Source organism: Phyllopteryx taeniolatus, chromosome 1 (assembly GCF_024500385.1).
Source record: "Phyllopteryx taeniolatus isolate TA_2022b chromosome 1, UOR_Ptae_1.2, whole genome shotgun sequence".
In the NCBI taxonomy this organism is placed as follows: domain Eukaryota; kingdom Metazoa; phylum Chordata; class Actinopteri; order Syngnathiformes; family Syngnathidae; genus Phyllopteryx; species Phyllopteryx taeniolatus.
Genome location: NC_084502.1, coordinates 39985527 through 40001516, shown reverse-complemented (window position 1 = coordinate 40001516; position 15990 = coordinate 39985527). Strand labels below are relative to the sequence as shown.

Sequence of the window (15990 nt, the reverse complement as noted above, 5' to 3'; positions counted from 1 at the left end):
CAAACTATGTACTAATATATACTCGATACATGCCACACAACACAGAACCCTAAATCGCTAGTGCCACACCCAAATGGTTGTAGGGCTGTCCAGGTTTGTCCAAAAGTCACACGATCCGGTTAAAACTAGGCCAGACGTAAGAGTTAAAAACTCTGGGTAACCCTGGTCAGCTGCCAGACAAAAGCATAACCAAGAGGGTCTTCCCTCTGCACCACACAAAGCACATAGTGGCTCCCACCTTTACATATGCATTGTCACCAATCGTCGACAAGGGGACTGGGCTAAGCTCATATTTGAAGAGATAACAGTTGAGCAAATAATGGCTCAAGGTCACAAACAACCCTTTGACTGACTTAATTTCCTTTTTGTGGAACCTCATAGTCACTACCTTGTTAGAGATGGGGCCATGAAATCCCTCGTTTGAACTTGTGTGCTCTGTGACGTTGAGCAGCTGTCAATTGGTTTACTAGCAGTTGCGTCAATATGTACCTTCCTGAAAGCGTTGTGACATTTTGAGTTATACAGAGCATCAGCTGCAGGTAGGTCCATGATGCCATTCGCCTGAAATTTCACAACTTCTTGCTCAGTCATCCTGCCATTTATTACATTTAGACAAAATCACACCTTTGAAGGAATTTTTTTTTTAAAACTGGATTCCAACTATGATTTTTTAGTCTTTTTTTTTTTTTTTTTTTTTTTTTAACACAACTAATACTCAAAGATAGTTGAGCATGCATGATATGCTTTCCAGACTGACTTTGACATAAATGTTTGCTCACTTTTTTAGAGCAAGTATATGAGCTTTAGCAAGATTTTTGACACAGCACAGAAGCTGATGAAGCACCATCAGTAGCAAATGCAGTCATGCTTGAAAAAGTCTCATGTATGGCTGTCTCCTTGATTTTCTGTCTATTAAATGGGGAGTTAACCATTAAAAAAACACGAGGCATCAATCGTTTGTTGCGCACATGTAGGCACACTCCGTACAAAAAATAAAAAACATAAAACCGCACATTTAGTTTTGTAGTAAAATGCTATTACGAATAAGGTACTTTCTGGGGTAACAAGGTAACAGGTAGGGCTGTCACTATCAAATCTTTTTCGACTCAATCAATCAGCCAAATGGTTCCAGGCGGCGCGAATATGCTTTTTTTTTTTTTTTTTTTGCCTCGAGGCTTGAAATTTTTGCATCAACCAGTTTTTATGGTCGAGTTAGCCGATCCTCCCCCAACAGCTCTAGTAACAGGTCAGCGACTGCAATGAGTGTGCCTATGAGTGGGACAAATTATTGACACCTCGCAAGTCGCTCATTTATGTGTCTGGTGATTTGTTTTTCCTTAAGTGCGATGGTTTCTTGTATGTCAAATTAGAGGCACATGATATGGCCTGAGACGGCTGATTTATTTTTTGATTTATTTTTATTTTTTTTTCTTCCACCTTTATCGTGTACTACTGTCAAGTCATAATGACTTTTAACAGATATGACCCCTCTTTAATTAGCAGAGCAGCGATTCCTTTGGATCCAAATATCCTATATTTTACCAAACCAACTTTCTCTAGTACTCGGAATGTTATAGCGGTGCTATGGTGCCTCAGTAAAAACGTGAAATATGAATTAAAATTGTCCATGCATTCCTGAGTTACAGACGTTTTTTCTGTCAAGAGGCTTGAAATCCGGTCATTCAAATTTCTTGAGCTTACCTACATCACTAGCGAAGATCTCAGCCTACCTCTCCGCCCCCAAGCCAGCGCTGTAAACATAACACGTTTGCTCTCATAAGTAGTGAGGGTCGGGTCTTCTACACGGAGGCAACCAATCAGAGGAAAGGGGACTTCATGGTAATGGTCTTAGCCAAATATGGACGAACCAGATACAAAAGTGGGTGAAACAGAAGTAGCTGTCAGAGGGGCCGTTTCTGGACACTAGTATGACAGCCAAGGTTGTGAGATATATATATATATATATATATATATATATATATGAAATTGACACTTTTATACTAAATCCATGTTAGAAAGTCACTCTATGTAGGTCTAAACAGCCAAAATATGGGACCTGTAAAGTCACCATCTTTGTCACTGCATGGGGAAAACAGACTTCTTTCCTGACATTTTAACCTGCTCAAACCATGTCTTTGTTTCGAAAGTACTTAACCCCAGATTCGAATGGTTAACTAATCCTCCATAACAACTTGAGAAAGCAGCAAAAACAATGAATGTCGACTGTATTTAGTCCTTTCCTTATTAAACCACAAAAAGTCAGAATTTTAAAAGAAGAAGCCAAATTTTTTGAGTAATGGCCGGCTAGTGTTAGAGCACCAGGGGGGTATTCCAGCAAGCAGGTTCAAAATGCTCTGAATCTAAAACTAAATTCGGACTTAACCTCCCCTGAACTCAAAAACCGGGATCATTCAGGTCCAGAACAACTACGGTGACTTATTTCTATGAAGTCTATATTCACCTTGAGCTAAACTGGTTCACGGCCACAAACTAAAGACATCAATCATCAATGGAGCCCCGATAGGTTGATTCACCGTGGAAACCGATAGAAACGTCAAGTTTTACTTACTTAACCCCTAGGAATTTGAGATGTTAATGAAGATGTTTAGTGATATGAAAATAGATTCTGTAAAAAAAGTAACACTGCTGCTCCAGAAGTGAAGGAAAGAGAAGCAATTGATTTATGAGAGAATGCAGTGTTTCAGTGCATTAATTGTATTCACACTAATTGACATTTATAAATGAAGTAAATATTCATGTAATGGTCCCATATTTTTCCCAACCAACCTTTTCTAGTATTTGGAATGTAATATTGTCTCTATGGTGCCTCAGTAAACATTGAAATATGAATTAAAATCGTCCACGTATTCCAGAGTTCCAGACGTTTTTCCGATGAGAGGCCTGAAGTCAGGTCATTTGAATTTCTCAAGCTTATCTACGTCACTAGCGAAGATCTCCGGCTTCCCTTTCCGCTCCCGAGCCAGCGCTGTCAACACAAGTGTTGTTGTACTAGAGCGGCTCCAACTACGGCAGACAAATTCCTCGTGTGTTTGTGCGTTTCAGACACACTTGGCAAATAAAGATGATTCTGATTCTGAAATGCGTGTGCTCTAACAAGTGGGTTTTCTACACGGAGGGAACCAGTCAGAGGAAAGAGGGTGGTCTGAGCCAAATATGGGCAAAGTGGATACAAAACTGGATCAAACAGAATTCACTGTTACATGAATATTTACTTCATTTATAAATGTCATTATCAATCCGTGAGTGTAATAAATTGACGTCCCAGTTTTAATACAACTGGATATTCAGCAAAGCTCTTAAGGCATTGCTAGTTAATAGTAAATGATTCTTTACTCTGAGCTGTACAGACTCACTCGCGCCGGCCGTCGGTGTTCAACACATGTCATGGTATGCATGTGACATGTTGTTTTGGTAGTTTAATTTAGGTGAAAGTTTAATTTAGGTTATTTCGGTCCGAAACCCAAAATGCACTTTTGGGCTAATTTCGGCCGAAACGTTTTTGCGACAGAAATTTTGGTGGATCACTCGATAAAACCTAAATCTAATGTCAACATCAAATCCTTTGAATGACTTTTGTATGAATATTAAGACTATACACTATATTGCCAAAAGTATTCACTCACCTGCCTTGACTCAGATACAGTGCCACCAGAAAGTATTCACACCCCTTCACATTTTCTAAATTTTGCTATGTTACATAATTATTCTAAAGCTGATTTGAGTGTAGTTTTCTTTAAGAAAATCTACATAAAATATCCCATAATGACAAAGTAAAAACCTATTTTCAGATATTTGTGTCAATTTATTTAAAAAAAATTAAACAAAACAATAATAGGTTCATAAGTATTCACACCCTTTTCTATGACACTCAAACTTAAGCTCTGGTGCATCTGATTTCCACTTATCATCCTTGAGATACTTCTAAAACTTGAATGGAGTGCACCTGTGGTTAATTCAGTTGATTGAACATTTAGAATGGCACACACCTGTCTCTATAAGGTCTCATAGTTGGCAGTGCATATCAGAGCAGAAACCAAGTAATAAAGTATAAGGACTTGTATGCAGACCTCTAAGACCGGATTGTGTCAAGGCACAAATCTGGGGAAGCATACAAAAGAATTTCAACAGCATTGAAGGTCCTGAAAAGCACTGTCGTCTCGATTATTCGGAAATGGAAGAAGTTTGGAACCACCAAAACCCTTCCCAGAGCTGGCCGTCCGACCAAGCTGAGTAACAGGGAAGAAGTCCCTTGGTCTGAGAGGTGAACAAGAACCCTATGGTCACTATGGCAGAGCTCCAGTGTTCCCTTTGGCGAAATAGGAGAACCATCAAGAAGGTCAACCATTGCCAATGCACTCCACCAATCGGGCCTTTTTGGTAGATTGGCCAGACGGAAGCCACTTCTCACGATAAGGCACATGGCAGCCCGCTTGGAGTTTGCCAAAAGACCTGCAGAAACAAAATTCTCTGGTCTGTTGAAACCGAAATAGAACTTTTTTTTAAAACTCGAAATCAACCCAAAGGTGTTTTATCGGGTTGAGGGCAGGACTCTGTACAGGCCAGTCAAGTTCATCCATACCAAATTCTGTCTCTCTTTATTGATCTTGCTTTGTGCACTGGTGCACAGACATGTTGGAACAGGAAGAGGTAATGCCCAAACTGTTTGACTGTCCAAAATCTCTTGGTATGCTGTAGCATTCAGTGTCTTTCACTGGAGCTCAGGAACCTTTGGACATTTCCAACTAAGTAGGAGCAGTTTGGAGAGCCAACATGACTGTGCATCAGTGCACAATTCAAGATCTGTAAGGACATGGATGAGAAAGTTTGATGTGGATGAACTTGACTGGGCTGCACAATCCTGACCGCAAGCCTACAGAACACTTTTGGGTGAATTAGAGCGGAGACTCCAACATCAGTGCGTAACCTCACCTACGCGCTTCTGTAAAAATGGTCATAAATTCCCATAAACACACTCCTAAACCTTGTGGAAAGCCTTTCCAGAAGGGTTTATGATGTTATAATTGCAGTGGGTGGAGTGATGTCATATTAAAACCTGTGGATTATGAATGGGATGTCACTTAAATTCATATCCGAGTCAAGGCAGGTGGGCGAATACTTTTGGCAATATAGTGTTTTCAAGGTGAATTTTGACATGAAAGTCAGCATGATTTGAAAGAAATCACTTCTACACTAAAATTGTCATGAGTTGAAATACCATTGAAATCTAAATTGTGAAAATTTATTTCAACATGTTGAGATTAAAATATGGGATGCACCGTTACCGCTTATTTTCAGACCCAGTATGAGTGCAAATACTTATATTGGTACACTCGCCGATACCAAGTACCGATCTTGATAATGCCGTTACGTCTTGCAATTGTGATTAAAATGTTTTATTATAGTCAAATATTGTTCAAAAACACAAAAACTTCTTGAACAATACCTTAAGTTTAACTCAAATATAACATTTTTTAGAGTAAGCGTGATTACTGAAATTTTAAAATCCAATTTCATATTTGCACACATTTCACTTAAATACAGCCTGTATAACACAAGGCATTTCTAACATACAACTGGAAGGACAACTGAAGTGATATCACACCATCGCTTACTTCGCTTTACTCTGGACGCTGTATTCAAAAGTGAGGAATGTTCTTATTTGTGAAGAGTGTTTAAGCATGTATTAGATTGTAGATTGTAGATCTCAGATTGTATACATATGCTTCTGGCGGGCCCAATCAGGTAGCCTCCGGGGTCCGCGGGGCGGTAGAGGCCAGGTGGCTGCCTCCTCAGCTGGAGTTCATCCATTTTGCAGAGCATAATTTGCAGTTTGCTGAAGTGTTGTCATCTCTGTTTACCTTAAAATATCTCCTCACGGTTAACATGGCTTCCAGAAGGTATATGTCAGGCTGATGAAGTGGTATTGTTGTCGCAGCATCGGAACATTTTTACGAGTAGGAGTACAGACCTATATTATCGGCATAGATACTTACAGTATAATGATATTGGTATCAGTGCATCACTAATTGTGTGGCATTGTGTTGAGTTGGCATGAGTGTCTAAATCTTGTCAGTCGGGACAGTTCTGCCAATAATGCGAACTGTGCTTATGCAAATTGCTCAACAAAATTAACGTCTGGTGGTTTATGTCGGGGATCCTTACTGAAACATGTTTTGTTCTAAAACATTGGCATGCTCAACATTTACAGGTTCATAAAGGGGCTCTATGGGCTGGCTGCTAGACTATATTAGTGAAACCCATATTTCGGAATAGGGTGGATGTTGGATGTTTTATGACACTAAGGTGACATTTCATAAATCTGTAGATACTGGGGAAAAAAAACTTTGTTACAATGATGTACACTTCGAGCAGAGCTGGAGTAGCTACAAATATTTACTGTGCATAAGAGAGTACAAACCCCAATTCCAATGAAGTTTGGACATTGTGTAAAACAAATAAAAGCAGATTACATTCATCCATTCATTCATCTTCCGTTCTGCTTATCCTCACTAGGGTCGCAGGTGTGCTGGAGTCTATCCCAGCTATCTCCGGGCGAGAGTTGCGCGGTACACCCTGAACTGGTTGCCAGCCAATCACAGGGCACATATAAACAGACAACCATTCACACTCACATTCATACCTACGGGCAATTTAGAGTCTTCAATCAACATACCCTGCATGTTTTTGGGATGTGGGAGGAAACTGGATTACCCGGAGAAAACCCATGCAGGCACGGGGAGAACATGCAAACTCCACAAAGGCGGGGCCGGGATTTGAACCTCGGTCCTCAGAACAGTGAGACAGATGTGCTAACCAGTTGTCCACCGTGCTGCCAAGCAGATTACAATGTTTTGTAAATGCTTTTCAACATATATTCAATTGAATACACTACAAAGACAAGTGGTCAAGGTGAAGGTTGGACTGCATCAGGGATCACAGATTTTTGTCATCTGCAGTACATTAGCCGAAGTAAAACAGAATATATGTTTGAGATGCATAATAGTTATCGGTCCGATACTGGGGAAAAACGTCACACGGGTCTGTCCAATACCGAAAACAAACTGGACCGATAACAAGAGCCTTATCACTCAGCGGCACGCTGGTTGGAAGCGGCTGCTGATGCATGGGTCTGTGACCTTCATGGACATCTTTACCAAAATTATTTGCCCACGACACTAAAAATAGTAAATCAAAGTGATTTAGCATATGATCGCCAGCACTTGCTGAAATTGCAATCATCCATTGACTTCGAGTTTGTAACTACGACACTCGTGACCATTTGGAGCCCAGCGCTCTGCAGTACCCAGCAGCATACGAAGCAACTCATGTTAACAACATAAGCCGACAGAGGAGCAAGCGGAGGCGGCTTGAAAAGGGCCACATCACACCCATAGGGTCACATATTGTAAAAAGTGGTTCCGCCGCCTCAAGTTTTATCTGCAAAAATGTATACTGTGTATATGAAGTTTGTCTGCAACAAGCAGTGGCCGACTAAACAGGTCATTTATTTGTTAATTTTAAAAGAGTTAATGGAAATGTTCAAATAAAATCAAAGTATAACGACAGGTATGCACGTTTACAGTTATTCTGCTTTTAGACGTTTCATATATGCTGTACTTGAATGTAACAGCTGCTTAACTTAATATCAGCATACATGGGGGATTAGGTTATGGAAAGAAAAGAAGGCATATGATTTCAATGATAAACGCTTATTCCTTAACAAACGAGTAAAACTTGATTTTAATAATGATTTAGTGTGGATTAAAATGTGGATTAAAAAAAATTACAACTAAATACCATAGTTGGAACCTTACACAACTTTAGAACTGTATAGTTGTGGACAACGGACATGGTGGAGTTAAGTTACGGGGGGGGGGGGGGGTGCTCCTTGATCCTGCTCTGCAGTTTTAGTTCGCTTCCGGTAATAATCTTTTTGCGGCGTGATTTTAAACTCAGAAGATCCTGATGACACACAGTCCCCTCCAAAAGTATTGGAACGACAAGGTCAATTCCTTTGTTTTTGTTGTATACTAAAGACATTTGGGTTTCAGATCAAAAGATGAATATGAGACAAAAGTTCACAATTCCAGCTTTTAATTCAGAGTATTTACATCTAGGTTTTACATGATGAGGATTTTTGGGGGCGATCACCAATCAGCTAGTTTTAAAAAAACGATAAGAGATCACCGATCCGATCACAAGATGGAGCAATGTGTCTATTTAAATGACTTGTTCATTGACTGTATATAGTTGTGTACTGGGCGGCACGGTGACCGACTGGTTAGCACATCTGCCTCACAGTTCTGAGGGCCGGGGTTCAAATCAAACCAACATTACAACATAAATAATGGGTGTGAAATTACTGTAATTAAATTACACACCGAAACGTTAGAGCATGATTCGACATAACGCCAGCATGTTTACGTACAACCGTTAGTGCTAGCACTAGCTTGCTAGGCTACATAACGTTTTGTTGGCTGCTTGTGAGCCGTATTGTATTAAAAGTATGTGAACATACCTCAAGCAATCCTTGAAAAAACGTCTTCTCCCGAGCACCGGTGACCACCACACGTTTTTCCCCATTTTGTTCTTTTTAGACCAACAGAATACACGTGTGAAGCATTGTTGTTTTCGTGGCCGTGGTAGCGAGTGTATCCGGTCACGTTTGATTTTACAAAGCCCAGTGATCATAAATGGCTTGAAAAAGACACGTGACAAGGCTAAAAATAAACTAACTTTTGGATTCAAATATACTGTATACGACAGCGACGCTGAGTAAATGTCTTTTGCGAATTGATCAGATCGGCGAATTATGACATTCAAGCCGATCAGCATAAAATGATAATTGACCGATACCGATCAAGCCGATCAGATCGGTGTAAAGTCTATTTACATCTAGATGTGTTAAACAACTCAGGACAAAGCACCTTTTGTTTGAACCCACCCAGTTTTCAAGTGACAAAGGTATTGGAACATGTTGACTGATGTGTTGCTGACTGATGGGTTCTTGTTGCTCAGGTGTTGCCTTTTAGATTGATTGCTTCAACATTAGATAGTCCTTGATTGGGGCTTTGGGTTTCACCTGTGAAAACTGCATTTGCTGTTAAGCAAACATGAAGAATAGAGAGCTCTCTATGGGAGAAAAGAAAACAATATTGAAAATAAGAGAAGAGGGAAAATCGATCAGAGCTATTGCACAAACATTGGTCATAGCCAATACAACAATTTGGAATGTCCTGAAAAAGAAAGAAACTACTGGTGTACTGAGCAACAGACATCGAACAGGTCGGCAAAGGGTATCAATAGCAGTCAATGACAGAAACACTGTGCGTGCTTTGAAGAAACACTCAAAGACAACAGTCAGTGACATCACTGCCAACCTCCACAGGGCAGGGGTGAAGGTGTCACAGTCCACTGTTCGAAGAAGACTTTGAGAGAAGAAATACACAGGCCATACCACAAGATGCAAACCATTCGTCAGCAAAAAGAATCAGACGGCCAGATTGGATTTTGCAAATATGTACAGAAATGACACAAACGTTTTGGAACAAAGTTTTATGGATGAGACCAAGATTAACATCTACCAAAATGATGGAAAGGCCAAAGTATGGAGAAAGAAAGGATCCGATTATGATCCAAAACATACAATCTCATCTGTGAAGCATGGTGGAGGTAATGTCATGAGTTGGGCTTGCATGGCTGCTTCTGGAATGGGTTCATTAGTCTTTATTGATTATGTAACTCATGATGGTACCAGCAGAAGGAATTCTGAAGTCTACAAAACCATTTTGGCTGGCAATTTACAGAAAAATGCATCCGAACTAATTGGGAGAAGCGTCATCATGCAACAAGACAATGACCCAAAACACACTGCCAACACAACAAAGGACTTCATCAGGGGGGAAAAAGTGGAAAGTCTTAGACTGGCCAAGTCAATCACCGGCCCTTAACCTAATAGAGCATGCATTTTACCTCCTAAAGAGGAGACTGAAGGGCGACACCCCCAGAAACAAACAACTGAAAGAGGTTGCAGTAAGGGCCTGGAAAAGCGTTTCAAATGAAGAATGCAACAGTCTGGTGAAGTCAATGGGTCGCAGGCTTGATGCAGTTATTTGCAAATAAGGGTTATGCCACCAAATAAATGTTATTCACTTTAAGTTAATTTAATAATGTCTGTTCCAATACTTTTGCTCACTTGAAAAGTGGGTGGCTTCAAACAAAAGGTGCTTTGTCCTGAGTTGTTTAACACATCTAGATGTAAATGCCATGAAATAAAAGCTTGAATTTTGAACTTTTGTCTCATATCTTTTGATCTAAAACCCATGTCTTCCGTCTGCAACAAAAACAAAGGAATTGAACTGGCCGTTCCAATACTTTTGGAGGGGAGTGTAGGCTTTGCCAAAAATCGAGTGGCGATTCCAAGCAAAAATACACACAAATACAACAAAAAGAGCATCAAGTGCACTGTGATGAAACAGCCATTACGCTGGCTGTAATGGCGTCACTGGGGTGGGGAAGAATCGTCAGTTTCTGAAAAGTTGATGCCTCTGATACCAGAAGACTGACACTCAAAAATAAATGTTGATATGTTTGATACTTCAGTCATTTGAGGGACAGTATTTGTAGTATCGTATCAGAAAGGAAGTCGGTGGTATTGCACATTAGCAGACACATAGAAGGAGCACAGTGGCACGATCTTCACGCAGCAAAGCCATAAAACACGGATCACACGCAAAACGTACCCCACTGGCCAGGAGGTGAATCAATTCATTATTATTATTGAATTGGATGCAGAATAAGGATGTCCCGATCCAACTTTTTCACTTCCGATCTGATACCGATATTTCAGCCTTGAATTTTTTCCAATATCAATATCAGTCTGATCCGATTTCAGCAATAATAAATTACTTATTTTGTAGTATGGAATGTTAGAAAAGGCTTGATGAAGTGATATTACTCAAACAGAGAACAATCATCAGCAACAGTAGGTATGAGGAAAAAAACAACCCATTTATTATTAACCAATGGGTTACATTAGGGCTGCACAATTAATTGAATTTTAATCATGATTGCGATTTTGGCTGCCACGATTAAATGAGCCTGATCGATATGAAAAGTGCTTAATTTGCAGCAGTGTCCGCAACCTAGTCAGCCAACTGGCGAACGGATGGTGAAGACTTCATTAAGCGCCGGCACTGAGCTCCGGGGCCAACTTCAAGATAAAAGCCAAAGATTGCATTGATGTCCAATGTAGTAAGAGATAAAGCTTTATTTATTTATTCATTTATTATTATTTAAAAGCTGGCCCTCTCAACATGTTGGTTGATAGGTGGCGTGTGACGGTAAGACACTATTGACAATCGTTGTAGTGGCTGCCTTGACTTCCAACTTTTCCGCTAGCCTGTAAAAAAAAACGGCAAAAGTAAATAGAGAGGGAAATAACAACTGTCGAGTTCTTTGCAGTTTGTGACAGTTCATGACTGACTAATAGTTCAGCAGAACGGAGACGAAGCCGTCCTTGACAATTCACTATATTGACGTGGATTTTTCAAATGAAAAGTCGGTGCTTACAAATCCTAATGTTAGTGCGTTTTATGCAATAACTATTTGCTTCCATTAAGTTGCAATTTTTAATTGCACTTTGTAATAGCATATTTATTCAGTTAACCCTTGGTAAACAGACATTTTTGGGGTACATTTATTTTTTTGTTATTCTCTTTTATTTTAAGATTCGTTTTGCAGTGAAAACTGTCACATATTGTTTGTTGAAAAGTAGTGGAATAAAAATCTTCCGTAACGAGGAATAATCGTGGTTAATAATCGTGATTACAATGTTGATCAAAATAATCGTGCTAATTATTTTGGCCATAATCGTGCAGCCCTAGGTTACATCAAGTAACTTTCAAAAATAAGAATGTACTACAATTGAATAAAATAAATCAAAATTATTTGAGGAAATCCTGAAAAATAACCTAAAAGAAATAATTTTTAAAAATCTATTTAAATTGAAACATAACCACTACTTAACTTAAACAAAAGCAAATTCTACATTTGAATAGATTAAATAAAAAATGAAAAAATAGAAAACCATGAAAAATAATCTCTATAAATTCTAATTAAACTTTTAAAATGCAAAATAATAAAGTTCAATTCAGTAATTTTTTTTTACTGTCAGTATATGTTGGGAACATCATTTGCTTTCTCCATGTGAGGCAATACACTTTTTAACTTCTTGATGCAACGGGGGTTTAGTTGTATTGAAAATCACTGTTCCTGCTGTGTACGTCTTGGCCTCTGAGAGGCAGTGTGACACATGCAATGAGATAGACGCAGTGACAAAGAGTAGAAGTCACGATCGAATATTGTTATTATAAATCATTTTTCCACAGAGTTTGAAGAGTATATGCCAGAGAGTATTGTTATATTGCCTGTTTGTATGTGGTTATGCAGAGATTGTGTACCAAGGGATATTGCCATGTGTGCTCAGGAACTGAAAAATTCTGCCATGCAACGCGAAGGCCATACATTAACAACACGCAGAAACACCACTGCCCGAGCTCATCTGAGATGGACTGACACGAAGTGGAGATGTGTGCTGTGGTCTGACAAGTCCATATTTCAAATTGTTTTTGAAAGTCATGGACATCGTGGCCTCCTTGCCAAAGAGGAAAGGGACCATCTGGATTGTTATCAGCGCAAAGTTCAAAAGTCAGCATCTGTGATGGTACGGAGATGGCTAACTTGCGTTGCGAAGGCACAATTAATGCTAAAAGGTACATACAGGTTTTAGAGCAACATATGCTGCCATCCAAGCAACGTGTTTTTCAGGGAGGTCACTGCTTATTTCAGCAAGACAATGCCGTGTCACATTCTGCACGAGTTACAACATTGTGGTTTTGTAATAAAAGAGTGAGTACTAGACTGGCCTGCCAGCAGTCCGGACCTGTCTCCCATTAAAAATGCGTGGCGCATTATGAAACACAAAATATGACCACGGAGACCCTGAACTGTTGAGTAACTGAAGTTGTACATCAAGCAAGAATGCTAAAGAATTCCACCTACAAAGCTTCAACAATTTGTTCTGAGTTCCCAAACGCTAAGAGTGTTCTGAAAATGAAAGGTGTCGTAACACAGTGGTAAACATGCCCCTGTCCCAGCTTTTTGGGAATGTGTTGCAGACATCAAATTCAAATTGAGTGAATATTTGCAAAAAACAAATTCTGTCCATTTGAACATTAAACATCTTGTGTTTGTACTCAAATGAATATGGGTGGAAAAGGATTTGCAAACCATTGTTATTTACGTTTTAGACGAGTTTGTTTTAGAGTGTTACGTTGTTGTATCTTAGGTTTGTTTGACACACACATAAACATATGTTTTAATGTTGGGATCCAGTCTCCTGCGTCACTTAATTTCGCGTGTGTGCTAACAATATATTTTATTTTGGGCAGCCTTGATTCATTCCAGTGGATGTCTGTGTGGAACCAATGGAGAATATTGCAGGGTCAGGTAAAACATGTCTTATAATCTCTTCTGAGGACAGATCGTTCCAAATGATCATGATGTCATTAATTTGTATTTGTGGGTATTATGGTTTCTTTTTTTGCAGAGGAGCAGCAGAGCCAGTCAGAAGCTTCGGATGATAAACCGGGATTGTCCCAGATTAGAAAGTCCTGGGGTTTTAGGCGATCAACTCTAGCTCGACGTGAGTTCATGGAAGAAGTCGGAGACTTAAGCCACAGCCCTCCACCTCTACGGCGAGTCAGAGGCCGTTGTCCTACAAGAACAACGATGGCCTGTAAAGACAACAAAGGTGTCCAATCTCCTCAAGAATCTCGGACTGTTATAGAAGATCTTGAGTGGTCTGCCTCGTGCTCTCCTGTATCTGAGGAGACAAAACCAGCTGTAGCCTCTGCAGGAGGGTGTCTTGACCCAAGCATGTGGCAGGATATTGGGTCTGCTTTCCACACAGCTTTCACTCTTCTTGGTGGGGATGAGGATTTGTCAATGGAAATGTCTCGAGCTTTGGCAGTCACAGATAATTTGGGAGTTGGCAATGCCACAGAGGCTGCTCCTCCACAAGCTGCAGATGACACAGAGGTGTCTGAACTCAGGGGGCCTACAGACAGTGTCGGAATTTCGCATCCTGTTGCTTCAGACCAAGTGGCACAAGTGGATGTTGATAATGTTCTTTTAATCTCAAGTCAAGAAGAGGATAGCGATGACATGCCTTTGATACAAACCAAGGAGCAGTTGGACTCAAAAGCCAGGCAGGGAAGCAGAGCCGGCAGAGGCGGAAGAGGAAAGGCCAGAGGGAGATGGAGGGGGCGAGGAAAGGGAAAAGGCAGAGGAAGGGGCAGAGGGAGAGCTAAGACAGTGGAGGTTGCATCAGTTGCGGTAGATGATGATGATGATGATGATGATGATGATGTGATACTTGTTAATCCACCAGATACACTCTCTGTTATGACTCTGAGTCCTGTTCAACAAACAAGGTCAGACTTTATTATTGTAGACACAGATGTCGATCAGAATAGTGACACAACTTCAGGCCAGTGTGATGATGCACCAGAGGAGGAGGAGGAGGGCAAGCAAGGCGACAGTGTCATTAAGAATGTTACGGAATATTCAAGTTTATCGGACTCCAAGGGGTATGACCCCAATGCTCTGTACTGCATCTGTCGGCAAAAACACAACAAAAGGTAACTTCAGGGTAAAATATATCCTGGGCGGATTTGTTGGTCCTGCTCCAAATTTTTGTTTTGATTTCCTGATCCCTGCATTTGGTTCCCTCTCTAGGTTCATGATTTCCTGCAACAGTTGCCAGGAGTATTTCCATGGCGACTGTGTTGGTATCAGTGAGGCAGAAGGCTGTAAAGAGTACATCTGCCCACCTTGCACAACAAAGCAGATGAGCCAACTCCCATCTGAGTGTCACTCCCAGGCAGAACCAGAAATTTCTCCTGAGAGCTTGTCACTCAGTCCTTCTGGTGAAGAACCAGAGGGGAAAGAGGAGTGGGAGTCCCTAAAGGTTAGGATTTATTTTTGGATTCTGGTTTTCACAGCAGTGTTATAGAATATCTTGTATCCAGACAGCCCAATTTCCCTAATGACAAGTATTGCTTTTCCAGTTACTGTATACACCATGGCAGTATTTTTCTTCTTGAATGATGTTGAATTTATGACTTCTCCAAGTGACGTGATTATTGTATTGTTTGAAGTTGTCTGATTGAAGTCTGGTCTTAAGATGCTAATCTGGTTTCAGAAGACTGTAGATTTGGAGGCGAATGACATAGAGGAGGTTCCTGCAATAAGGACTGAGCCTGGTCCTGAACCTGAAGGAGAGATTGAGACAGATTGTTCTGGTTCACTGTGTATCGGACCAGGATGCTCCAAACCAGCATTACAGGACTCTGTTTATTGTGGCACTGATTGCATTGTTCAGCATGCTGCCGTCACTATGAAGTCCCTCTCTGACACAAAGGTGCCCAATCCTAGAGGTCAAGTGCAGAGAAAAGCCACACCTATAATACCTACTGCAAAGGTAATTAAGTCATTTTAAACATAGTGATCTAGAAATGTGGTGTCTAATTAAATGCCAGTCAATATAAATGTTTGATGAGTGAAAATATCTTCCTCTCAGGGTCAATGCTCTAGTAGGGTGTCTGCAAGGTTAGCAGCAAAAGCTGAGGAATGTGCCAAAGAGGAGGAGCTGATGGAAACTGATGGAACACAGACAGAGGCTACGTCTTCCATAGCCTGTGACCCCACTCTCACAGGAGTTCAGGCTACTCCGCAACCATCACCTAAGTTTTACACAGCGTGTATGTACCATTCACTACTCATCCTCTTCCAAATCATACAACAGTGTTTACAGAAGCGCCCCATTCAGTTTCCTTCCTCTTTGCACAAGTAACACAATCATGCACAGTGATACATAAATATATCTTAATTCTTTGGGGTCACTAA

At 40.4% G+C, this 15990-nt stretch overlaps 1 protein-coding gene across 1 annotated transcript in view; it reads left to right on the top strand.

Annotated features, from left to right (window-relative positions):
* si:ch73-181d5.4 (death-inducer obliterator 1) overlaps positions 1-15990 on the top strand; it is a 37853-nt gene that overhangs the window by 1117 nt on the left and 20746 nt on the right. The window contains 5 exon segments of the mRNA XM_061794957.1: positions 13473-13530; positions 13631-14723; positions 14821-15052; positions 15287-15565; positions 15665-15845. Of these exon segments, the coding sequence (XP_061650941.1) occupies positions 13509-13530; positions 13631-14723; positions 14821-15052; positions 15287-15565; positions 15665-15845 (1807 nt within the window). The 5' untranslated portion in view covers positions 13473-13508.